The sequence below is a fragment of the Acartia tonsa genome, chromosome 1 (assembly GCF_053477335.1).
Source record: "Acartia tonsa isolate MP-2025a chromosome 1, ASM5347733v1, whole genome shotgun sequence".
NCBI classification, from domain to species: Eukaryota; Metazoa; Arthropoda; class Copepoda; order Calanoida; family Acartiidae; genus Acartia; species Acartia tonsa.
In genome coordinates, this window is record NC_137260.1 from 56,067,671 (window position 1) to 56,091,791 (window position 24,121).

At 30.5% G+C, this 24,121-nt stretch overlaps 1 protein-coding gene across 1 annotated transcript in view; it reads right to left on the bottom strand.

The window, feature by feature from the left end:
• TTLL15 (tubulin tyrosine ligase-like 15) overlaps positions 1 to 24,121 on the bottom strand; it is a 44,326-nt gene that overhangs the window by 6,964 nt on the left and 13,241 nt on the right. Inside the window, exons 7-13 of the mRNA XM_080171678.1 lie at positions 20,834 to 20,919; positions 18,849 to 18,909; positions 16,813 to 16,943; positions 9,293 to 9,368; positions 6,077 to 6,189; positions 2,599 to 2,656; positions 435 to 514 (exon numbers count right to left, since the gene is read on the bottom strand). Of these exons, the coding sequence (XP_080027804.1) occupies positions 435 to 514; positions 2,599 to 2,656; positions 6,077 to 6,189; positions 9,293 to 9,368; positions 16,813 to 16,943; positions 18,849 to 18,909; positions 20,834 to 20,919 (605 nt within the window). The remainder of the gene's footprint in view (positions 1 to 434; positions 515 to 2,598; positions 2,657 to 6,076; positions 6,190 to 9,292; positions 9,369 to 16,812; positions 16,944 to 18,848; positions 18,910 to 20,833; positions 20,920 to 24,121) is intronic.

Consider the following 24,121-nt stretch of genomic DNA (forward strand, 5'->3'; position numbering starts at 1 on the left):
TGGCTTTTGGTTAGCCTTTTTAAAACCTAATTTTTCTTGGCTAGTATCATTATAAACTTTTTTGATACCTTGCCAAATATCTTCAACTCCATCATCCTCTTGAAGAGTCAACAACTCAAATCTGTTCTTTAGAGTGAGCTTAAACTCTTGTAGCTTTTCAGAGTTTTGAAGGGTTGTTAAATTATACTTTTTCCTGGGGTTAGGCTTTGTGTCCTGCTTTTTAAATCTAAGCCGAACTTTAGAAGATAGAAGATAATGGTCTGAATTAACATCAGGTCCTCTTTCAACCCTGACATCAAGGAGAGAACCTTTAAAACGTCTAGATATACAGATGTGATCTATCTGATTAAAGGTTCTTTGATCTGGTGATCTTAAGACATAGTAGTGGTTTACCCTTCTTCTAGAGGTTATTCAAGTTAGCATAATTCTTTTACCTGACCATCTCGAAGAAAGCGTCCTTGTGGGGGTAGTGTGACACGGCCTTGATAAACAGGTCCTCGTGCTTTAGGTACACCTTAAAATTTTTTTAAAAAGTTAAAGCAGTTTGTATATATAATTTAATTGTACGTAATAGCTGGACTTTAAATGTTTTATTTGTTAAAGCACAAAAAATCACGAAATCTTTAACATTCTATTTAGACTAATAAACTGCGAACCAAAAAAATAGGCAAATCTAAATTTTCAGAATAGCAGCTTTATTATTCATTTAGGATGATTTTACTGTAAATATGAAATGTAGATGCATCTTTTGGTTACATGTTTCCACCGTTAATTTTTTATTAATCAGCACCAATGATGCACAAGATCTCAAAACCAGCATTTGGGGAAAAAACTGGTGAACCAAAAAGATATGCAAATCCAAAACAAATCAACAGAAAAGTGATTTTTTTTTTTACTTATCTTCTCTTCTAAAGATTGATTCTGATAAATTAATGATATTTAAAGGGATTTATGCTTTAGTTATTATGAAATATAGTATAAGGTAGAAATTAATAATTTTTCTAAATAAGAAATATTAGAAAAAAGAAATTCGACCTCTATCACTTACTTTAGAGGACAGTTGCTGACCTCAAGTCTTATGGATGAAGCTAAATACATGTTAAAGTTAAAAATTACCCTCAAAAGTATCACAAAAATGTTTTGTGATGTGTTAAAAAATCCATTTTAAATTCTTGATTTTAAGGGTGATGGCCTTTAAGATGCTCCTACGGGTAGTGATGGTGAGCCAAATGTTATCAAAGTGCATGCCCATGATGACAACTTATATATTGAACTATGGTCCAATTTTTGTATTCATAGCAGCCTCCAGCCAAGCAGTATTAAAGAAGAAAAAAATTGCATTTTTAATTACTCCAATTCATAAGGTAATTACTGTAGTTTTTAGAGGATGTTTATATTTCTTGGCAGTAGGCTACATTGGAGATTGATATGAATACAAAAATTGGACCATAGTTCAATATATAAGTTGTCATCATGGGCATGAACTTTGACAACACTTGGCTCACCATTTCCACCAGTAGGGGCATCTTTAATGTCATCATTCTCGAAATTTAGATTTTAAAATGGATTTTTTTTATATCAAAAAACATTTTTGTATACTTTTGAGGGTAATTTTTATTTTTAACATGTACTTAGCTTCATCCATAAGACTGGAGGTCAGCAGCTGTCCTCTAAAGTGATAGGGGTCAAATTTTTAAAAAAAAATATTTCTTATAAAGAAAAATCATTTTTTTCTACCTTACACTATATTTCATAATAATTAATGCATAAATCCCTTAAAAAATTGTTAATTTATCAGAATAAATCTTTAAAAAAGGAGAAAAGTAAAAAAAAATCGCTTTTTTATTGTTTTGTTTTGGATTTGCATATCTTTTTTGGTTCACCCGTATTTCCCTCAAATGCTGTTTTTGAGATCTTGTGATTCATTGGTGCCGATTAATAAAAAATGAACTGTGGAAACTAGTGACCAAAAGTAAAATTATCCAAAATGAATAATAAAGCTGCTATTCTTAAAATTCAGATTTGCCTATTTTTTTGGTTCGCAGTTTAGTTATAAATAAAAGTATGTCTAATTTCATTATAACGATTTCATTATACGATATAACCAGAGTATGTCCCACGACAAGCTGAATGAGTGTTAACATTATGACCTAGAGCAGACCAGCAGACAAGCAGATTTAATGAATATATACACTTAGTTTATATGCTCTAAAAGCCTTGCATTAACTAGACCTATTGTAACTTAAGACATACAGCAAATGAAGCAAACTTTTCTTATATTACTCTTTTGTCTTCATTGAACAAGGATGGCAACATACATAAAAGTAAAGCTCATCAAATTAAACAGTTGGATAAGCGAACATTAATACTACGATAATGCCATACTAACATTAACAATTTTTTGTTTAAGATTAAGAGTTTTTTATTCGTGAACATTATGAAAAATCGACCTAAAATCACAATGGCAATCGGTTTCGGTGGTCTCCGAGATCTTTGATTTCACCCAGACATAATTCTACTTTGTTTTATAAAAAATGTATTATTAAGATATGTTTTCAAAAGACAAGAAAAATAAAATGACATAAATTTTTTGCATACCTCAGAAATTGTTGAATACATTTCTTGCCATATTTTCTCAGGGTCTTTTCCTATACTTCTAAAATTGTATTTAATGTTAATATTATGTTAAATGTATACCTAGCATTACAAAAGCAAATTAAGATTTTATTGCATTAACAAGCATTTTGGGTTATATATGTGTATCTTTAGATATTGGTGATTTTGTGGAAATATTTTATTATCAAAACAAAAAATATGTTGCCTGAATTAAATACCTCTCCCATCTTTGAGGCGAAGCCGTTAATTTTAATATTAAATAAGGATAACCATAATAAGCGGAGCAATAAGAAGCAAAATCATGTTGTTTTTAACAATAGGATTATTGGATTATCAAGCAAGTTTTAAATGAAGAAAACGATTCATTTATACAAAAGCAATCTTAAAACAAGACTAAAATCAATGTATTATAATAGTATGCATTTGGATATAAATATATTTTGATTATTGACCATAAGAAATTGTTCTATTTTTCCTCGCTAAAAACCATTACCACTATAATTATATATATGAAAGGGTACACAGTATACCTTAAAGCAAACAAGACGAAAAAAGGTACTTGATCTTTGTAAAACAATCCATAAAATGAACTTTAATAAAATATGATATATACATTTTTAATCTGTAAATTCACTTTGAGTTATAAAAAATAACTAAAACCAATATTTTTTAAAATCCTAGTCAATTGTGAGAAATTAGCCCGCCCTCCCCCCCCCCTTCCCCCTCCAGAATCAAATGGGTTGCTAACATCAGAGATAATAGACGATAAATTGATCTACATCTCCAATTACGATAAACAATATCCCCTTCCTTCCTGGCTAACATAAATTAAATTTGTAAGCATAAATTTTGAACTAAACACTCACAAAAATGAATTTGCCTAGTTAAGGTTATGTATTAGCTCCTGTTGGATTAATAACTTTGTAAAGTATAGATTAGGTGAACTACATACTTATTCCTGTTCAATGGTTTAAACTAAATTTATAGGGCATATATTTGAAATAATTTCAATTTTCTACCACGTAGTTTAAAAATATAAAGACTTGAAAATTGTATTCTTGTGATATATGCAAATTATACAGCTGGCTTATGTTCACAAATACAGCATAACGGCTAATTTAGTGATGTATAAATGTTTGTTAATTAGTATAATACAAAATTAAATATGGCTGATGGTATACTTGCACTTCATGCAACTATCCCTTATAGCTGCTAGGTAATTTTTTCATGTGTTAAAATATCTTGATTGTACTGACAGGTGGTGTTGGGTAGATTGTGTGGAGAATAAAACTAGTTCTAATGGAAGAGGAGAAGTATTGACATGGTAAAAATGAATGATGCTTATAGTAAACAACATGATGCATAAAAAGAAAATACATATATTATGGTGAAAGGGCGTAGTTGGTATTTTTGGAGAAGTGGGTAGGGGGGGGGGGGGGGGAATTATTGTAATAGGACTTAAAATTTTCTATAAAGGAATTCTGTAAGCTCTTGCATATCTCAGAAAGTTATATTTGTTAATAAGTTTTAAAATTAAACATAATCTAAAATGGATATTAGGCACAATTTGTAGTTGCTATTTTTTTTTTAATGTCATAGGCGTATTTTCTTTTATTTTAATGAGAAGGGGGGGGGGGTATTACTTATTCAATCCCCCCTCTATATCATCATCTTTTGTATGGTTGTATAGAGTATATTATAAAGGATCAACACCATTTTTTATTCTGCATATATTTTATATTGTATACATATTCATTATTAGCAGTACACAAATACAAAAAAATAACAATTTATTGCGAAGAAAAAATGTTGCACTTTGGTATGAATGAATTATTTTATGAACTTGAAACTTGACATTTTACTTTCTTGAAAAATGTAACAAAAGCATATTTTTAGCATTATAGCTTTGAAGCTATGAAATATATCTACAGTGTTTTTTTTTATGAGAACGTTTCTAAAACTAATTTTACCCCACTTATAGTTATCAGAATTTAATGATTAATGGCTTATTTTCTTCGTTTTTCAAGACAATTGATAGAACACTAAAAAAATATTTCAGTTTTTATTTAAAAAGACAGTAAAATCTAAAATTCCAAAGTTAGGTGTCAACATCTAAAAATGGTTTCAGCGCATTTCTCTTATACTCAAATCTTCTACCCTTTGCAAGAAAAAAAATGGATTTTCAGTAGTCGACTTGTGGGGGCAAGTACTCACTCCCTGGAAAAGATATGGCCTTCAAACTTTGGAATGTTCTAGTACATGTCCCCAATAGTATTTGTATCCATTTTTGGCTCTATATTTTAACTTTGAAGCGTTTTGCAGCCATTCTTGGAAAACGTAGAAGATTTGAGCATAAGAAAAATGTGCTAAAACCATTTTTAGATGTTGACATTTAAGTTTTGAATTTTTGATTTTACTGTACTTTTTAAATAAACACTGAAATATTTTTTTGTCTTTCTATTAATTGCATTAAAAACGAAGAAAATAAGCCATTAATTATTAAATTCTGATAACTATAAGTGGGGTAAAATTGCTTTCAAAAAAGTTCTCATAAAAAAAACACACTTTAGTATTCATTTGAGTGCTGATATTTTTTTAATATTCTGTGGTTCATTTCATTTTAAGAGGTCATCCCTTGCTTGTTAGTGCAGCCAAATTGACATAATTGTCATTTATGATTTGTCCGCCTGTACCTAAAGATCTCGCTGACCTCAGACCCTATTTAGTTCTCCTTTACAGTGTAGTTTCTCTTAGGTCCCAAGAAGTGTTTTATATCTATTTTTGGGGAGGGTACCACCACACTCCCATGAGAAATCATCAACAAATATTTGCGAAGTCCCACTTTATGACTTTCTGGTTTCCCCTTCCTACAAGGGTGCCTAAACTTTTTCTTTTTAAAAGCGAAGCTTTTCTATAATTAGGGTAGGTCCGTCCGAGATAGATAGCTTTTATTCGTTAATTTAGGCATGTTAGAATTGTCCTATCGATTTCAAACTTTGCATGGTGATTCCTGTAGTAGTTAGGTACGATTTAACAAGCGTAGCAACTCTATAATCATTACCAGAATGTTCGTACGTTCATTTTAAACATGTTGATTTTTCTACTTTTTTAAAAACAAATTTTTATGAAATCTAATTATCCGTTTGATCAAGTCCTAAAAATGTAAGTATGTCCATAAACATTATCCTGTATCAAGCAGTTTTTTAACAAATTTACTTACAATTATGCTTCGACTCTTATACTGTTATATTCTGATTATTCAGTTCAGACACTATACTAGTGTTAATGTCCGTTTGTCCTACAGTATCAGTGCTTCGCTTTTATGGATGTTATCATCCTTGTTTAATTACAATTGAAAGTGGGGGGGATGATTTTCTCCCTCCCCCCCCCCCTTACAACTTTAAGGGCATCTAGGGGCGTAGCCGCTAGTATACTTAAATACAATATACGAGTACTTTACCTGATATACGCGTTCAATGTGTCAGTAAATGAGAATCCCATGTCCTTCATATACTTGGAAAATGAAGGAATTTTCCAGGAGGGTAAATAATCATCATGCACTACATACTTGTCCTAAACATTGTACATAACAATTATTATATGAAGCAAGGCTACTCTAAAGTATGTCTAAAAAAAACTTATTTTTCTGTAAGTGCTTAAGAATGATGCAAAAATATGTTTAATTTCATGACACAAAATCATATTAAAAGTATTACTGACGAAAAATAAAAACTTTTTATAGGATTTTTAAAAATAACAGTTTACTGTTCTTTTATAACTAAAACAGTGCCTTGTTTTTGTTGATGTGCTTTTTATGTTTACATTTGTACTTGTTATTGGTCATGTATAATTATGCAATTACTGGAATTAATAGTCTTAAGATAAGAGGGCAAAGAGTGATAATAAGGGGGAAAGGGGTGTGGAATCCCCCCCCCCCCACCTATGTGTCTATCATACTTAAGGCTCAAGGAAAATTTTGTATGGGGGGATGAGGGGTTGTTATTCTAGGAATATTTGTTTCTTTGGGTAATTTATATTCACCTTAAAGAAGCCTTACAAAAAATTTAAGCCGAAGGAAAGATCATTGTCGAACAATCAATCAATCAATAGTATTGATGTAAATACAGACAACTACCTCCCTTTTCAATGACCCATTAGAAAGGTTGCGTAAGGTGGTTGCGATGGGAAGATATATTTATTTAACCCTTTCTCCCTCTAGTGTTTTACTCTAATGTCGAACAAGATAAACGATAAACCTTTCTTTATTCCTAATATTTATGTACCAGCTATTTTAAACGCCTTTGGGGAAATTGATGGATATTGTATTGTATGTAGTACATATTTCTATCCCTGTTTCCCTTGTCTGTTCGTTTTGTTGATCTTAAGAAGCATATGGCCGTCAATATATTATTTTTGATATATTATAAGATACTAGCGGCTTCGCCCCTAGCCTCTAGGGGCTTTGCCCCAAGAGGCAATTAAAAAAAAAATTGGAGATGCAACCACTTATTTCGAACATATTTAAAAAAAAAACAACATATTTTGGTGCTGCGAACCATAATTTTATGGGTTATCCATATCGCTTTTTTTTCAATCTTTTAATCATTTTTTTTGAGGGGGGGGGGGGGGGTGTCCCATCCCCCAAGAAAATAGCTAAAAACCCCCACAGGACCAGTAGGTATATTCCCTGAAGAGTAGAGCCCATTCGGTTCAGCGGTTACAAAGATCTTAAGCTTCAGACGGATCTTAAGCTTCAGACGGACAGACAGACATCAAGCTACTTTGTATTATAGATTATAGATATTTAAAATGACACCAAAGAGTTCACTGTTAAGTCCTTTGTTTAAGTCAAAGATACAGCAATATGCTGTACAGTTGAATCAAAATTGACATTTTACTTTTCTTGATACTTTAAACCTACAAAAGTACTAAAAGAGCTAGAGAAAAGATTATTTTACCTACTATTGTCCTATTCCTGTTATTTAGGGCTTGGCAGCCGCGCGTCAGCCGCCTGTAAGCCTCAGGGAAATTAACCACACTTATAATAATCAGCTGAATGTCTAAATTTGCCAGAAATATAAAAATCCTTCTTCAAGCGTCCAAACTGATTTAAAGGGATAGTTCTATGAAGTGTATTTAAAGAGTTAAGGTACTTAGAGTAGTGAACTTTTATATGTCTTAGTAGAATATATTAGGCATTGGATAGATATGATTATATGTTAAAGAATTTTTAACATTGACCAGGCCAAACTTTTTTTATTTGACAATGTCGAAAAAAGTTAAAGTGATTTGCCACATAAATTACATGAGAATGGTCTTTTTTTTCCAAATATGTAAAGCCAAAACACCAATACAAGAGAATCTTTTTCCACATATTTCACAAGAGTTATAAAAAAATTGAACAGGGGTTCCCCTTGGGACAAGTTACTTAAAAAACATAAAAAAATAACGTCCGGTTCTTTATAGGACAGGATTTCTATAGATTCTTTTTAAAAAAATAAAGAAAACCGTCCGGTTTACTTACAATATACACATTATCTCACGCGGAAATACCAACTAACCATACAACATATATATATATAAAAAGACCATTCTCATGTAAGGGGAGGTTTTTTAATGCAACCATCTCGTAATCAATGATTAAATGGCACTTAGAATTCGAATTTCGATCTGAAATTGTGCATGAATAATCCTTGGTAGGTCTATTTTCCCTAAATCGAACAAAAAGTTGGAAAAGTAACGGCTAACGGCTGGCGGCTTAGCTGTTTTCCCATTTTTTTGCTATCTTAAGAGCATATTAGTCACGAAACCTATCTCCACATAATACTTTATCTCGCTCTAAAACCTTATCAAACGGTTCTAGCCGGTAGCTGTTGGTACTAGAAATTTAAAAAACTGTTATTGCTATCATTTAACATGAATTAAACCAAAAATATGTTTTAAAAAGTTGATTTCTACGTAATTAATGATGAATTTGCCCTGAAAATAGGCAAAAAACGGCTAAACGGCTGAGCCGCCAGCCGTTACTTTTCAAACTTTTTGTTCGATTTAGGGAAAATAGACCTACCAAGGATTATTCATGCACAATTTCAGATCGAAATTCGAATTCTAAGTGCCATTTAATCATTGATTACGAGATGGTTGCATTAAAAACCCCCCCCTTTATGTTGCAAATCACTAACTTTTTTAGATATTGTCAAATAAAAAAAGTTTGGTCAGGTCAATGTTAAAATTCTTTATCACGATGATATCTATCCAATGCCTAATATATTCTACTAAGACATATAAAAAGATCACTACTCTAAGTACTATACTAAATATTTTATTGATCATTCTTTGTTGTTATGTGTATTTTGTTGTATAAAAAGTTTGAAGTTCTATTAACTAGTAAATGCTATCTAAAGTTGTATTTATGACAAAAAAGTTTTTGCCATATATAACATGCAACAAAGTTGAAAATAAAAATGAAAAACTCATTTTTTAAGGAAAATCCCTGGTCAAATCTTCTAATTTTAATCAATAACTTTATATTATGCACTACTACGTTATTTAAAATAGAAAAAACTTACAGTTCACAATTTTTTTTTAAATGCACTTCGTGAAACTATCCCTTTGAGGCCTAGTCGCGTCTGACGCTTTGCTGCCGAGCCCTACAATTATTTATATAAAAACCCACCTTGTTTCTGGCATCAAATGGATGATACTTTTCAGGGCAGAATCTGAGCAAAGCATCACTGTGATGAACATAGATCCTAAATAAAATGTGTTATGACATTTCAGATAAATAAGCTTGTTTGTAGTAGTCACAACAAGCAAAGATGAAATATTTACATAGGGGATAATATTTTGGACGATAAATAGTTGTACACCCCAAGGATCTAAAGGGATACAACAATGGCCTATAAATTGATGTACATCTTAATTATGAATTACAAAACTAACATTCTGTAGATTACAATTTAGGCTGAAACGTTTGAACGCTCAACTTAATAAACCAACCAATCAAAATTCAATAGAAGTCCCAAAAAAGTTGTTAAGACAACGAATGAGAAAACGTTACTCCAAATTTTGGGGACTAGTGTAATAAACAGTCTAATGTCCCCTCCCTCCCTGTGTACACCCTCTGATAGATTAAAGTAGTGTTTGTGAAAATCAAAGATTTAAGGAAAGTCCTCAATTTAAAAAAAATGTATCTATAGCAATTAAGAGACCAATATAAATTACAATCTTATGTACTCGTGACCAATGAACTACGAAATCTTAAAGAGAAATATGGAAAGCAAAGCTTTATAGAACACGCGTCTGTTTCAAACTAAAAGGTTAAATTTGCTTTCGTCTAATCCTTTCATATAAATACACATCTTTTAATGTCTTGTGAAAAATTACTATCTCTAGTTTAGGATACGTTTAAGATATGTCTTTATTTTAAACATCATTAATCTAACAAGGATGATTATGTCCTTCAGTAGCGCAGTAATAATATGCTTACCAAGAAAAAAATTAAAAATAGTATTGTCAATAAAAAATTCTAATTAACTTCTTAGTTTTTATTAGTTGTTAGGAATAAAGAATTAAAAATTTAATAACTTTTAGATTTCTTAATAACTTTAAATATAAATATTATGTTTTTTTACTCAGTTAGCGCAATATTAGAGTAAAACACTAGAGGGAGAAAGGGTTAACTGTATCTCCCCATTGCACTGTCCTTGTGCCGAGTCTCTATTGGGTCATTAAAAATCAACCTATTGTGTGGTGTGTATTAACACAACCAAGTAGCAGAAAATAATTTATCAGCAGACGAATAAGGTCATTGAAAAAGGAAGGAAGGTAGTTATCTATATATACATCTATACTACTAGCGCAATAAACGGAAAAGCACAGCCATTTTGCTTTCCTTTGTGCACGAACGTACCTTTAAGTTATAGAGAAGCTGTGCTTTTAAGAATGAGTTGCATTTTTCGTTGTAAATGTTGCACAGCTTTTAAGATTTTTTCATGCATTATAAACCTTTAAGATCCAAATTTTATAAAATATGCATGTATTTTAAAGAACATGAATATGTTTGAAAAAATATATTATGAAAAAGACCTCTTGGGAGAAAAACAAATTTTCGTAATTCATTATTCAAATTTCTATTTGAATATAAACATTAAATTATGAATATTTTTTAGGTATTCAGGGATGGGATTTAGCAGAAAAATAATTATTGCAAATGCGATTTGTGTATTTCTGTCATATTGACTTGTACATAATGCGAGGAGTAAAAGGTGTGTAGATAAATTGATCAGTCATTTCCTCTCATTCGTGGCTAATAATGAATATTTTACATCAAAAAAATATATTCCTACTAATATATATTTGCAAAAGGGAAGTTTCATAAAAAGTACCTATTTGATGTGTTAAACTATTTACAAGCCTTTTTAGTTGTTATAGATTTAAAATTTTTTTGGGGATTTTCAATGTAACTATAACATCAAACCCTTGAAAAGCGAAAAGAATTAAAATAATAAAAGCTCTTAAAAGACATGATTGTTTTTATGTAGAAATAACCAAAAAATAATCTTATAATCTTTTCACCTAATCTCATCACCCTACAAAGAAAAAAAAATAAAATAAAATTGGTGAAGGGATTCGACTTCTACCAACCCCCCCCCCCCTTTCCCACCTAAAACGCCCCTAGAGGCCTCAAACTACCAGGTATAAGTTCATGATTCCTTTAATTTAAAAACTTTCATTAAATAACCAATTCAAAAATTTTCATAAATCCAATTCTTGCAACTACCCCTTCCAAATAAAACTTAAAATACGAATCCTAATATTTAAAGAAAAAAATCTAAATCTGTTCCTTTAATGGTGAATTGAAATTCATTTTAAAATGGAGTAAAAAGGAAACTAATTAAAGACTAGCTGCAAGCAAAAAATGTTACTTCTCAATTACAAGAACGAGAGTTTTGATATTAGTATGGCAATAGAAATAAAAAGACGTATACAGGAAACGTGGGATAAGAAAGATAATGGCAAAGTAGGAAAGGTAGAATGAAGATCAGAGTAAAACAATAGAGGGAGAAATGGTTGATAACTGTATCTCCTCATCGCAACCGCCTTATGCAACTTTCTATTGGGTCATTGAAAATCAACCAATGGTGTCGCTTATGTTAACACAGCCAAGTAGCATAAAATAATTTAGAAGCAGACGAAAGAGGTCTTTGAAAAATAAAGGGTGGTAGTTGTCTGTATAATACATCTATACTATAGGTCTGTTGAATGAAGTGAGTGGATATAAAAGGTAAGAACGATAAAAAAAGTTAAGGAGAAAAGATTCTTGTTTATAGGAGTTACCAAGGCACTAACATTAAACTATTGCAGACAACCAACCCTTTGATTGCAAGACCTTTGTTTGTAAGTCCTATTTGTGAACCTCTTTCTATTAATACTTAGCAGTAGTAGGTACAACTTCTAGTTACTAAGCGATTTGAGCCAAAATTCAAACCAATCACCTCCTCAACGCCGAGTGAAAGCAATGCATGTTAAGCTACAGACAGACATTAGTAAAATGCAGAATAGCGCAGCTTCTAAAATGCTATTAAACACCAAGTTATAAAATTGCCAAGTGTACTGAGTGCTCCATGTATTATCAGAGGGATGGGGAAAACTAGAAAAAATCATCTTATTTTAATTAAAGTTTTACATTTTACTTCATTTTTAAAAAAAATAATAGAAAGTTAAAATAAAAAAAAGCTTCGCTATAAAAATGGTCAGTTGCACAAGAACTTTTTAAATCTCAACTTATTTAATATAAAGCGAAATTTTACTTTTAAATTATAGATGTGTCCAATTATAAAGATTATCAGGACAAAAACTTTATAAGTATAGATGTAAAATCGAGATAACTACCTGGCCCCAAAGTTGAGGACCTTTTTTGTCTACTAGCAAATTGCTTTCTACTCTTTCGTAGCAACTTGGCTGTGTTAATACAGCATGACCCTCGAAAAAGTATTTTTAAGCATCTGCAGCTCTTATTTCTCAATGAATTATTAAAAAATGCATATGTCCTTGTTCTCTATAGTATTCCACGTAAGTAGATATAAAAATATTTTTTTTACCTCCATTAACACCGGAGATTTTTAGTGCTAAAGTTTTGAAAAAGTGACTGAGGAAAAAGTAACTTTTAACATGAAACGACTTTTTTAGCAAAATTAAGCTAGAAATCCTTTTATTTTTGTTACTAGCAGAAACTTTATACAAAAATGAAATAAAAAATTTAGTTTTTGAGTAAAAAGCATTTTTTTACACATATTTTTTGAGTCTTTTTAGTTTAATGATATTTTGAAAAACTTACTTATTAGGCAAAATTGTTGAAGATTAAAAAAATAAATAAATCTCTATGAATATAGCAGGAAAATTGTTTTTGTTTCACAATCCTAACTTTAATAACAAAAAAGTTATAAAGAAAATAAAAATAACCATAATGATTTTTTAGTCTAAAAAGCTTAATTTACCCCCTATTAAATAATTGAGATGTCAGAAAAGTAGGCGGAGCAACTGTCATAATTAATCCTTTTCTATAAATAAGGGTTAATAAATAACCTAAAATTTGCAAATAATCAATTCATTCAGTAATATTTTTTGCCATTAAAAATTTATATTTTTTTGTGAAATAAAAAAGAAATATTTAGTTAACTTGTTTTTCTTTGTGTCTCATTATTCAGTTGCCAGAAAAACATAATATAACCATCCAAAAAATAAGAGAAACAAAAAAAAATTCTTTTTCTCAGTCACTTTTTCAAAACTTTAGCTCTAAAAATCTCCGGTGTTAATGGAGGTAAAAAAAGATATTTTTATATCTACTTACGTGGAATACTATGGAGAACAAGGACATATGCATTTTTTAATAATTCATTGAGAAATAAGGGCTGCAGATGCTTAAAAATACTTTTTCGAGGGTCATGCTGTATATCAGATGCTAATGGCTGATATTCAAAGACCCAATTGAAAGTCTGTAAAGGGTCCACGGGATGGGGACATACAGTTATTTAAACACTTCCCCTCTATAATATCATGACCTGCGTCTTGGTAAGTTCAAGTTGTATTAAGTGGCAACATGCCCAAAAGGTCGTTTATTGGTTCATGCTCCAAACTTATTGTTTTCAATATAACTTTCATCTCTTAAAGGGGTTATAGCAGATCCCATAATTTTATAAAGGTTGTATTGTAAACCCCTTAATTCTTGAAAGGTTGTATAGTAGATATTAGATGTACTGAATTTTAGTATCTGAAAGTGTACCTAGCTTCAGCGTCCTATCTCAATATTTGCTACTAGCAAAAAAAGTTTCAAACTTCCCAAAAAATATCAAAATTTGAAAAATTAAAATTTTGAATGTATAATAAATAAATCGTTTATACATTATATCGCTTTTCCATTTGACCGAGTAGCTGAAAATAGCGTTTGCAAAAATTGGGTTATCTGCTGTACAACTATGGAAATTAGGGATGAAATAGGCAATCCATTTTCAGCACATCAGATATTAAATGGTGAAAGGTTATATGGTAGATCCCTTAATTCTTGAAAGGTTGTATAGTATATGTTAAATGGTGAAAGGTTGTATTGTAAATCCCTTATAATTCTTGAAAGGTTGTATAGTATATGTTAAATCTTGAAAGGTTATATGGTAGATCCCTTAATTCTTGAAAGGTTGTATAGTAGATGTTAAATAGTGAAATGTTATATGTTAGATCCCTTAATTCTTGAAAGGTTTTATAGTAGATGTTAAATTGTGAAAGGTTATATGGTAGATCCCTTAATTCTTGAAAGGTTGTATAGTAGATGTTAAATTATAAAAGGTTATATAGTGGATCCCTTAATTCTTGAAAGGTTGTATAGTAGATGTTAAATTATAAAAGGTTATATAGTGGATCCCTTAATTCTTGAAAGGTTGTATAGTAGTTTTAAATGGTAAAAGGTTATATGGTAGATCCCTTTATTCTTGAAAGGTTGTATAGTATATGTTAAATCTTGAAAGGTTATATGGTAGATCCCTTTATTCTTGAAAGGTTGTATAGTAGATGTTAAATCTTAAAAGGTTATATGGTAGATCCCTTAATTCTTGAAAGGTTGTATAGTATATATCAAATCTTGAAAGGTTATATGGTAGATCCCCTAATTCTTGAAAGGTTGTATAGTATATGTTAAATCTTGAAAGGTTACATGGTAGATCCCTTAATTCTTGAAAGGTTGTATAGTATATATCAAATCTTGAAAGGTTATATGGTAGATCCCTTAATTCTTGAAAGGTTGTATAGTATATGTTAAATGGTGAAACGTTATATGGTAGATAGCTTCATTCTTGAAAGGTTATATAGTAGATGTTAAATTGTGAAAGGTTATATGGTAGATCCCTTAATTCTTGAAATGTTATATAATAGATCCCTTAATTCTTGAAAGGTTGTATAGTAGATGTTAAATGGTGAAAGGCCTGGAATTAAATGAGTGCACTACTACATGACGTTCACTTACTTCAACGAATTTTCATTAATCTCGAAAAAGCATAATTATATTACAGGAGTAGTAGATGGCAAATAATATACATAAAAATGGAATGTTGAAGATTTAATAAAATAAAATATTTGCAGTTCTTTCTAATGATATTTTTTTCAAATAATTGTGTGTGCTAAAATGTTAAAACATTGTACTGCACATTTCTATCAAATAAAGAGACTTATACAATAAATGAATATTAAAAAATGTTCATGACTAGTGCACCTACAAATGTTTAATAAAGATGTAACAGGTATAAAAATGAAAGATACAGAAAAAAATAGGACTGGTGTACTGTCAGCATGAATGTTATAAAAGAGAAAATTTGGGTATAGTAGTAGCTTTTGATAGGTTATTTTAGGTTAGATTAGGCAATTGGCCCCGCAGGGTTAGAACCCCCCCCCCTCCTGAGGTGGCTAGAAATAGGAAAAAATCAACCGTAATAATACGACGAAACGCCCCTTAAAAGGCGTTGTCACGAAAGGGACTATAGCTAAAAAAAATTATGAATTTTTAATACGTAATTTACTGTACATAATTTTACTGCACTGTTTACCTACTAGCTATGTCAGACAGGTGAACTTTAACCTTAAGATTCATAGTGTAGCTACGATGGTTTAAACCAAGTAGGGACTTTAATAGTTATCTAAACATGTACCATCTATGGAATGTACTTTCTAAAATTCCTTATTTTCATTTTTCAAGCATCGAAAGGCTTTGCTGATATTGGTTGTAAAAATTCTCTTTTGGGTTATCTGTTAAGCATTAGTAAGCTATAAGAAAAATGCCCCTTCCATATATTTTATATAAGCTTCTAGGGGCACATGAGGCTGGTGGTGATAGGGGTGGGGGAGTCGGAAAGGATATCGAAACCTGCTCATTTTCAGTTTTAGTTTTAAAAAAAAATATTTCTAGGATTATATTTTTTTCTAGGGGCTATTTCTTTCAATGTGAGGGTTGTGGTATCCTCCCCAGAAAAATAGTTATAAACATGCCCAGGGCATCAGGAATTCACCACCCAATGCCCCTAATTGTAGGTCAGCTTCGCTTCCAACTTAAGGGCGGTCCTAGTGATCTCCCTTGACAAGGAGGTGGGGCCATTAAACCCCCCCCCCCCCATGTATTAAAGTATTTATAGTTTGACAACCTTATTGTGTGTATTCTGATTTATCTTGCCATTCTCCACCCCTTTCAGGGAGGGAGCTAACTTTTGCCAATTATTGTTGTTTGTACATTTATATTTAACCTATGACTTTGATTATTAATTATCCCAATCCATGTATCTATCATTTTGTTTTATTATAGTTAGTACTTTGTGAACCTTCAATAAATCCACACCTTAACTGATATTCTAGTTGTTGTTGGTGAAACATAGAGAAGCGCAGCTCCTCTATAACAAAGCTTGTCCACGTCTGTCTACACCGCCGTAATAAACGAACTCAGTAACGGCTGATAACTGCGGCCGCTACTACACTTTCAGTGAAGAGAGATACAAGGATAATTTATTAAATGACATTTAAATCAATCTAAAACCCTTTCCACTAAAAAAATCACAGCTACAAGAAAAAGTATTCAACACATAAAAAGGAAGGTAGAATTATTATATTGCATTGTCCTATCCCTGAAATTATATCAGTTTTTGGTAATAAATGTTATCTAACCTGAGTGGGTCTACGGAGGTGAGTGTTGTGTAAATACCAATATCGAACTTGTGACCATCAATCAGGAATGGTTTGTCAATATACTCCTGCACAAAACTTCCCTCGGTAGCCAGGTCCAACTGGGTTATACCCTAAATATGTATTTATATCAATATACTAATTTATCTATAATACAAGGAACAATGTCTATCTGTCTATTTTGTTTGTTTGTTTGTAACAAAGGATCTCGCTAACCGCTGAACCAATCGGGTTCTACTTAACAGGGTAGCTTCTCTTAGGTCCTGGGAAGGTTCATAACTATTTTGGGGGAGGGTACCACCACCATCCCAAGATAAATCGACCCTAGAAAAAAAAATTTCTTTTCTTTTTCTTTTAAAATCTAAATTAAGAAATTGGGTTATCCAATTCAATTTCCCCTTTCTCAAGTGCCCCTAGAGGCCTCTAGGGGGCGTAGCCGCTAGTTTTTATATAAAAAAGAAACAGGATGGATGACTATGAGTTTGTCTGCCTGTCTTTAAGATTGTCTGTGTGTCTGTTTGTACCGAAGGATCTTGCTAACTACTAACTATTTTGGGTGAGGTTACAACACTAGTAAAATATAGGTTTATTAGTCAAAAAGAAGAATACTCTGGAAATTCGACCTGATATCAATTATTTATACCTATATAGAGGGCCCCACGTCTTTGTTTAAATCATAAGTGCATAGCCTAAAAAATATACTGCATTCGAACTTGAGTATATTTTTTTCTTGGAAAAAGGTATAAATTTATGTTTTTAACATAAGTAAAAAAAATCCACGAGTCAAAAAATGAAAAATCCGGGAAGCTTGTTAGTAATAAAATTCATACTTAGTGTGATGCTGTGAGTGGCCTCTCATTGGCTAATTTTTTTGTTATGTCATATTTTTTGCACCAATACTCACAGCATCCTTAGTGTGATTGATTCATTAATATCAAACTACCATATTTTGCAATAGATCATTTAAAAGCTCGAAAAATAATTTGCGTAGCTTGTGAAAGAAGACAAGAATTGCCAAGATATAGTGAAAATTACGCTTGTAAAATCTGGTGCAAAGGAAGGCTTAGATGTAATAAATCTGAAGGAACCAACCTGTCTTTGTAATTATTGTAAAACATATTTGTAACTATGAATTATAAATTTAAAGTGATGTGTTTATTAAAAGTGAAACTTTTCTATAATTAGGGTTGGTCCGTCCAGAGCTTTTTCTCGTTAATTTAGACATGTTAGAATTAATATCGATTTCAAACTTTCCATGGTGATTCCTGTAGTAGTTTAGCTTTGGTAGGTATAACTTAGAAACCGTAGCAACTGTAATGTTGTTACCAGAATGTCCTTACGTCAAGATTTTCAACAAATTTACTCAATTTTGTTTCAACTTTTAGACATTTATATATATTATGATTATTCTGTAAGTGTTAATGTTTGTTTGTCCTAGTGACCTATTCCAGTATGAGGATCTGAATTGCTATTATAATTTAGTTGAAATCTTCATATACTTTGAAATTTTTAAAAAATTTTGAATGCCATCTTAGTTTATTAAATGTATTTCTATACAAAACAAATATTATTGTGGATTTAAAAGAACCCTATATAAAATAAATGAATAAAACTTGTTGAAATGTTGTTAGATTTTTGGAAAATAGAGGGTTTTAATAGGTATAAAATATAAAAAATATGAAAAAATTAGGCTATGCACTTATGATTTAAATAAAGACGTGGGGCTCTGTATTTAGGTATAAATAAATGATAACAGGTCGAATTTCCTGAGTATTCATCTTTTTGGCTAAAAAACCTACATTTTACTAGTGACAACCAATCTTTCAAAAAAATCGGCCCTAGAAAACAAATGACTTCCCAATTTTTTTGACTTTGACTTTTAAAATAAGAATTGAATATAAGGGGTCGGCTAATTTCTATAACAGTATATGAAACACGACTTTTCAGTATGGCTTAGATCCGTTTCTAATCCAGCGGATAGTAATCGGTTTTGAAGCCATACTGGAAATAATCCTTACCTGGATTTGAATTCCTCGATGATTATTGCTCTTCTGCACAAATAGCTTATCTGGATATTTCCTTAATTAAATAATAGTTATTTCTTTCATCGTATCATAAACCACTTTCCGCGGATATAGAATGTACAATTATAAGATTTACAAAGTCTTATATATTTAAAAATTTTCTTAAAAATGCTTTAATCAGTTAAAAACGTTTTATTACAATAATAAAGGAACTTAAGTAGAAATAAATAAACTACTTAAATTATTTATCATTTCTTTTGATTTGAACTTTACTGAATTACTGATGAATATGTTTGTAAAAAGAAAATGCCAATCACCTCTGCAAAACACTTAACATTATAATATACAAGGACAATAAATAATTCCCCGTGAGAAGTGGAAGGGATAGCACACCAGCAGCAAATGACATTTTATGATATCCGCAAAGTGTTTTATTTTGACAACAAAACAAAATAATAAATAAAGAACATGTTTATAAACAAAAGTAAAGTAAATAAGAAAAGACATTTTTTACTGCTGTAATAATAAGCGATTCTGACTCAGTGATAATCTAATACATGTGTAGAAATGATTGCATACCAGTGGAAAGTGGTCTTTAAATAAAATTGTTGAATTGGCTCTATTTGATGTAAAATGTAAAATCGCATAAAAAAACAAGTATGATATAATACTTTTACAGCGAAGGACGTTCGGTGTTTATAATTTTTTGTTGAAAATTATGATATAAAAAATTTAGTGGCGCCTTCCCTCAAAATACCTAACGAGCATAGAACTCCTCCCCTTATTTCTTAAAGAAATTGAAAGTGATGGGAGAGGGGTAGTCTTTATTTAGTGTCTGTGGATAACCATGCTGGGCTACCCTGTAAATTATATAACCTAACCTAACCTAAATTATAATTTAGTATCTGTGCCTAACCATGCTGGGCTACCCTGTAACTTATATAACCGAACCTAACCTAAAGTATAATTTAGTATCTGTGCCTAACCATGCTGGGCTACCCTGTAACTTAAATAACCTAACCTAAAGTTAAATTTAGTATCTGTGTCTAACCATGCTGGGCTACCTTGTAACCTATATAACCTAACCTAACCTAAAGTATAATTTAGTATCTGTGTCTAACCACGCTGGGCTACCCTGTAACTTATATAACCTAACCTAAAGTTAAATTTAGTATCTCTGCCTAACCATGCTCGGCTTCCCTGTGCCCAATAAAACCTAATCTAACCTGACCTAAAGTTAAAAAATTTCATAATAAGGGGGCGACTAAGCCCAGAAAAGATTTATCTTTTATGAAACTGATATGCAAAAAAAATGAAAATAAATTCAAACATTGTTCCTTGCTAAGTATAAACATCATAAGAATTTAAAAATATCTTTGTGTACTAAAGTATTAAAGAATTCTCTAAAAGTTTTGCTTATAAAATATGTATGCATTGACATTATGCAAATTTATTTGAAGCTAAAGCCAAAATAAACTATACAAATAAAGTACAGTACTTTAAAAAGACGAAAAAGATAATAAAATAAAATAAAGAAAATTTAATAAAAAAAATCCCTAAATGCAAAGCTCTAAAATCAGACGATATTTTAGGACATACTTACATTTCTAAACTCTAGGAATTATTCTAGAAATGCTTCGCTTGCACTATTGAATAGGAGATTTAAATATCACACAAAAATGTTTTAGTTAAAAAGTTAAAAATCATTGTGTTTAAAAGGACGTACCGACTTTATGGTAACGATTATAAAGTTGCTACACCTTTCGAATTAAACCCAACTGATACAGGAATCAGCATGCAAAGTTTGGAATGTATAGAACAATTCTAACAGGCATAAATTGACGATAAGTTGTACTTATTTGTGATGTTCATGTGTACTTCATACCTTTACTTATGGTATATCTACAATCGCCCGACCTATTTATTTATATTTTTCATGACTCATTTTCAAGTTTTTAGTTTAAAATATAATAACTTACTTAGCATATTGAAGAAGCTGTTCTTTTTCTTTAGGAATGCTGAATGCTGGAGGCACATGTCTCAACCCAGAAGTAGCAAGGTTCACCTGAAACAAAAATGTTTAAAAAAAGTTTTTTTTTGACCATATTAATTTTTACCTTCACTTTAGTGAAGAATTGTCAATAGATACGATACATTTTATAGAAAATTGATCATAATAGTTATTTATTGCTTTGTATCATTGTAGGCAGCTTTTCGCGGATAGAAAAATAAAATATTATTGTATCAATTCCTTTTTGTTTTTGGCCAGAACTAGGCTAATAAAAAACGGATCAACCCTATATTTTTTTCTTTGTTGAAAATCCTTTCTTTTTAACACAATACATGATTTTTTCTTTGGCTAAAATCCTATTAAAATCAATAAATAGAAGCATTTCATGAAATATATTTCTAAAAATATTGCTGCATTTTTAAAGAGGGATCAAAAACTGAATAAACAATCTGTTCCAGATGTAAAAATGTTCAGTCAAGCATTAACAAATAATCAAACATTATTTCAGTTGAGACTGCTAAACCAATCCTTACAGTAAAGAATCAAAATGTACATTCCTATAAATTCTAACTTAAATTCACAAATGTATTTACATATTTGTAATCGAGATATCTATAATACAAAGTAGAACGATGTCTGTCTGTTTGTTTGTGTGTTTGTCTGTTTGTTTGTAGCGAAGGATCTCGCTAACCGCTGAACCGATCGGATTCTCCTTTACAGGGTAGCTTCTCATAGTTTCCGGGAAGGTTTATAACTATTTTCTTGGGGGTTGGGACACCCCAAACCCCCCCAAAAATGAAAAATACCCCCCCCCCAATTTTTTTTTCTTTTTAAAACTAAAATTAAAATAGTGGTGTCGACTACCCCCCCCCCAAAAAAAAATTTTTTTCTTTTCTTTTTTATTTTAAATCTAAAATACGAAAAATTGGTTTGATCAAACCTCTTGGGGCGAAGCCGCTAGTACTTTATAACGGATAAGAGCATCCATAAAAACAAAGCTTGAGAAATCAGGCTATTAAACAGTAAAAATTATATGAAGGTTTTAAGAATTTAACTGTTTACTTAAATTTTTTTTATATTTATTATTATGACAATGCTTTTAACTGTCATTTTAAAATCATTCAATAAGGTTGTTCTTTTGGGACTTTTGGTTTAATGTCCCCAACTATTCTTACTATTGAGATTTTGTATATAATTAACAACCATATTTTGAACAGTATATACTAGTTTTGGTTTCATGTCCCCAGCTGTATTTGATAAAATGTTTGTTGGAAACCATTTTTCTGAAAATGTATTGACAATCTATAATTGTATTATCTATAATATTCATGCAGACTATAATCAATCTATGTGTGTTTTGTGTGTGTGTGGACATAATTTAGTTTCTGCATCCTATAGTAAACCTGTAACTCAACCTATACCATAATCATCGTAAACAGAATTGATGAAAGAGTTCAGGTATGTTGATTTTGTTTCTTGCTCTTTTAGCAACCCCATTTTAGAACTACTTTTATAAAAAGTGGAAGGGCAGGGTTAAAATTTAAAAACATCTTTTACTGGAAATCTGGTCTTTTTTTCTTCATAAAATAGACTAAAACCTGCCAATTTCAAATATCTCCAAGAAAAGAAGAGAAAAAGTGCAACAATTGGAGACAGGGAGACAGACCTTGGATAATTGGATTGGCCAGCTTTGTATAATTTGTCTCATACCACAACTACTTTCTTTTGGTTAAGGAAAACGAAAATTTTCAATATTTTCAATTCCAAACTTTTCAGGAAAATAGTATTCAGTGTTACAAGGAAAGGATATAGGATTATTTAACCTACCCAAGATTAAAATTCTGTATATGGTAAAGGTTAAATTATTTGGAGACTCAAAGAGATGTTGCGAATTCAATCTTCATTGTCAGTTGTAGATTACAAAATTATTTCCTTTTAATTTAAAGTATTTTAAAGTTGTATATTTTCATCTGCTTTTAAAGCAACTGAATACATTGAAATGTGTGTGTGTGTGTGTGTAAGTTTTAGCCAAGCCATACAACTATTCTGATTTATGAAAAAATCCCATTAAAAATATGTATTCCAAGATTGTAAGAGGAGTTTCTATTAAAAGTATAAAATTTCTATGGTTTATGATATTTTTATGTTAAAAATATGAAAAGTTTTACACAGAGAAAAGCTTCCAAATCAAGGACATTTATGTTCGTAAGTAGACAACAATAAACAGCACATCAGGCAACAAAGGAGAGGTCAGACTGTTACTAACACATAATGTTTTAGGAAGCAGAATAATTAGGAGAATCTAGGTTAGGTAGCTATAATAGATAATAGCTGAGATATAGTATGAAAACACAAAAAAATATGAGAATTGGTGAAAAATACAAAAAGAGGTGATAATTTAATAAAAAGGCATCTTTTTTATATGTCTCAGATATGATTAAATAGCATACTTTCAATTATCTCATATGACAGTGGAGAAAATTCCTATTTTGTTTTGTGTTTCTATCAGAGACCATTATACTGACAAACCCTTGTTCTCGAGTGTCTCTGTTCCAAATAAAACAATATCCAACTTTAATATAATATATGATTGATATTAAAAGACAATTCTTGGAGGAAAACTTGACTCTTGAGAAACAGTTTAGACTTTTAACAGAAAAACTTTTTACACTACAAATTATCATAGTTTGGCATTTATTCTATAAAACTTTTTATTCTTTACTTAGATATGATATAAGAAACTATGATATTGTTTAAAAATTCAAATAAAGTTTTGGAAAAACAGTTTTAATCAATTTTTGTACAAATTTTGTGATAAACCAAAAACAATTTACTGTTTCTAAAACTAGTATTTTTAATAATATTCTCTAATTTTTGCTTTTACATTTTTTAATATTTTCTTCTTTTTAGAATTTTGTTATTTTTTATGAATACGAACATTGAATTTTAGGATGGAACAAAGGTAAGCAAATAAATATCCTTGAAATAAATATTTTTTTGAAAAATCTGCAAAGTAATTATATAATGTTTCTGACAGCTAGATCCAGCTGAAAATGCCAACACCTGAATATCAGGTGTTTAATAAAAAGTAATAATAATTAGGAAAATTGGAAATATTTTAAACTGCATATCATTATATATACATGGAAAGAATAAAATATTTACATGCATTTTAAAGCTAGAGAGCAAACTTGAATGATTTAAGATCCTATTAAATGTGAGTAGAGGGATGAATACATACTCTTATTATTTGTGT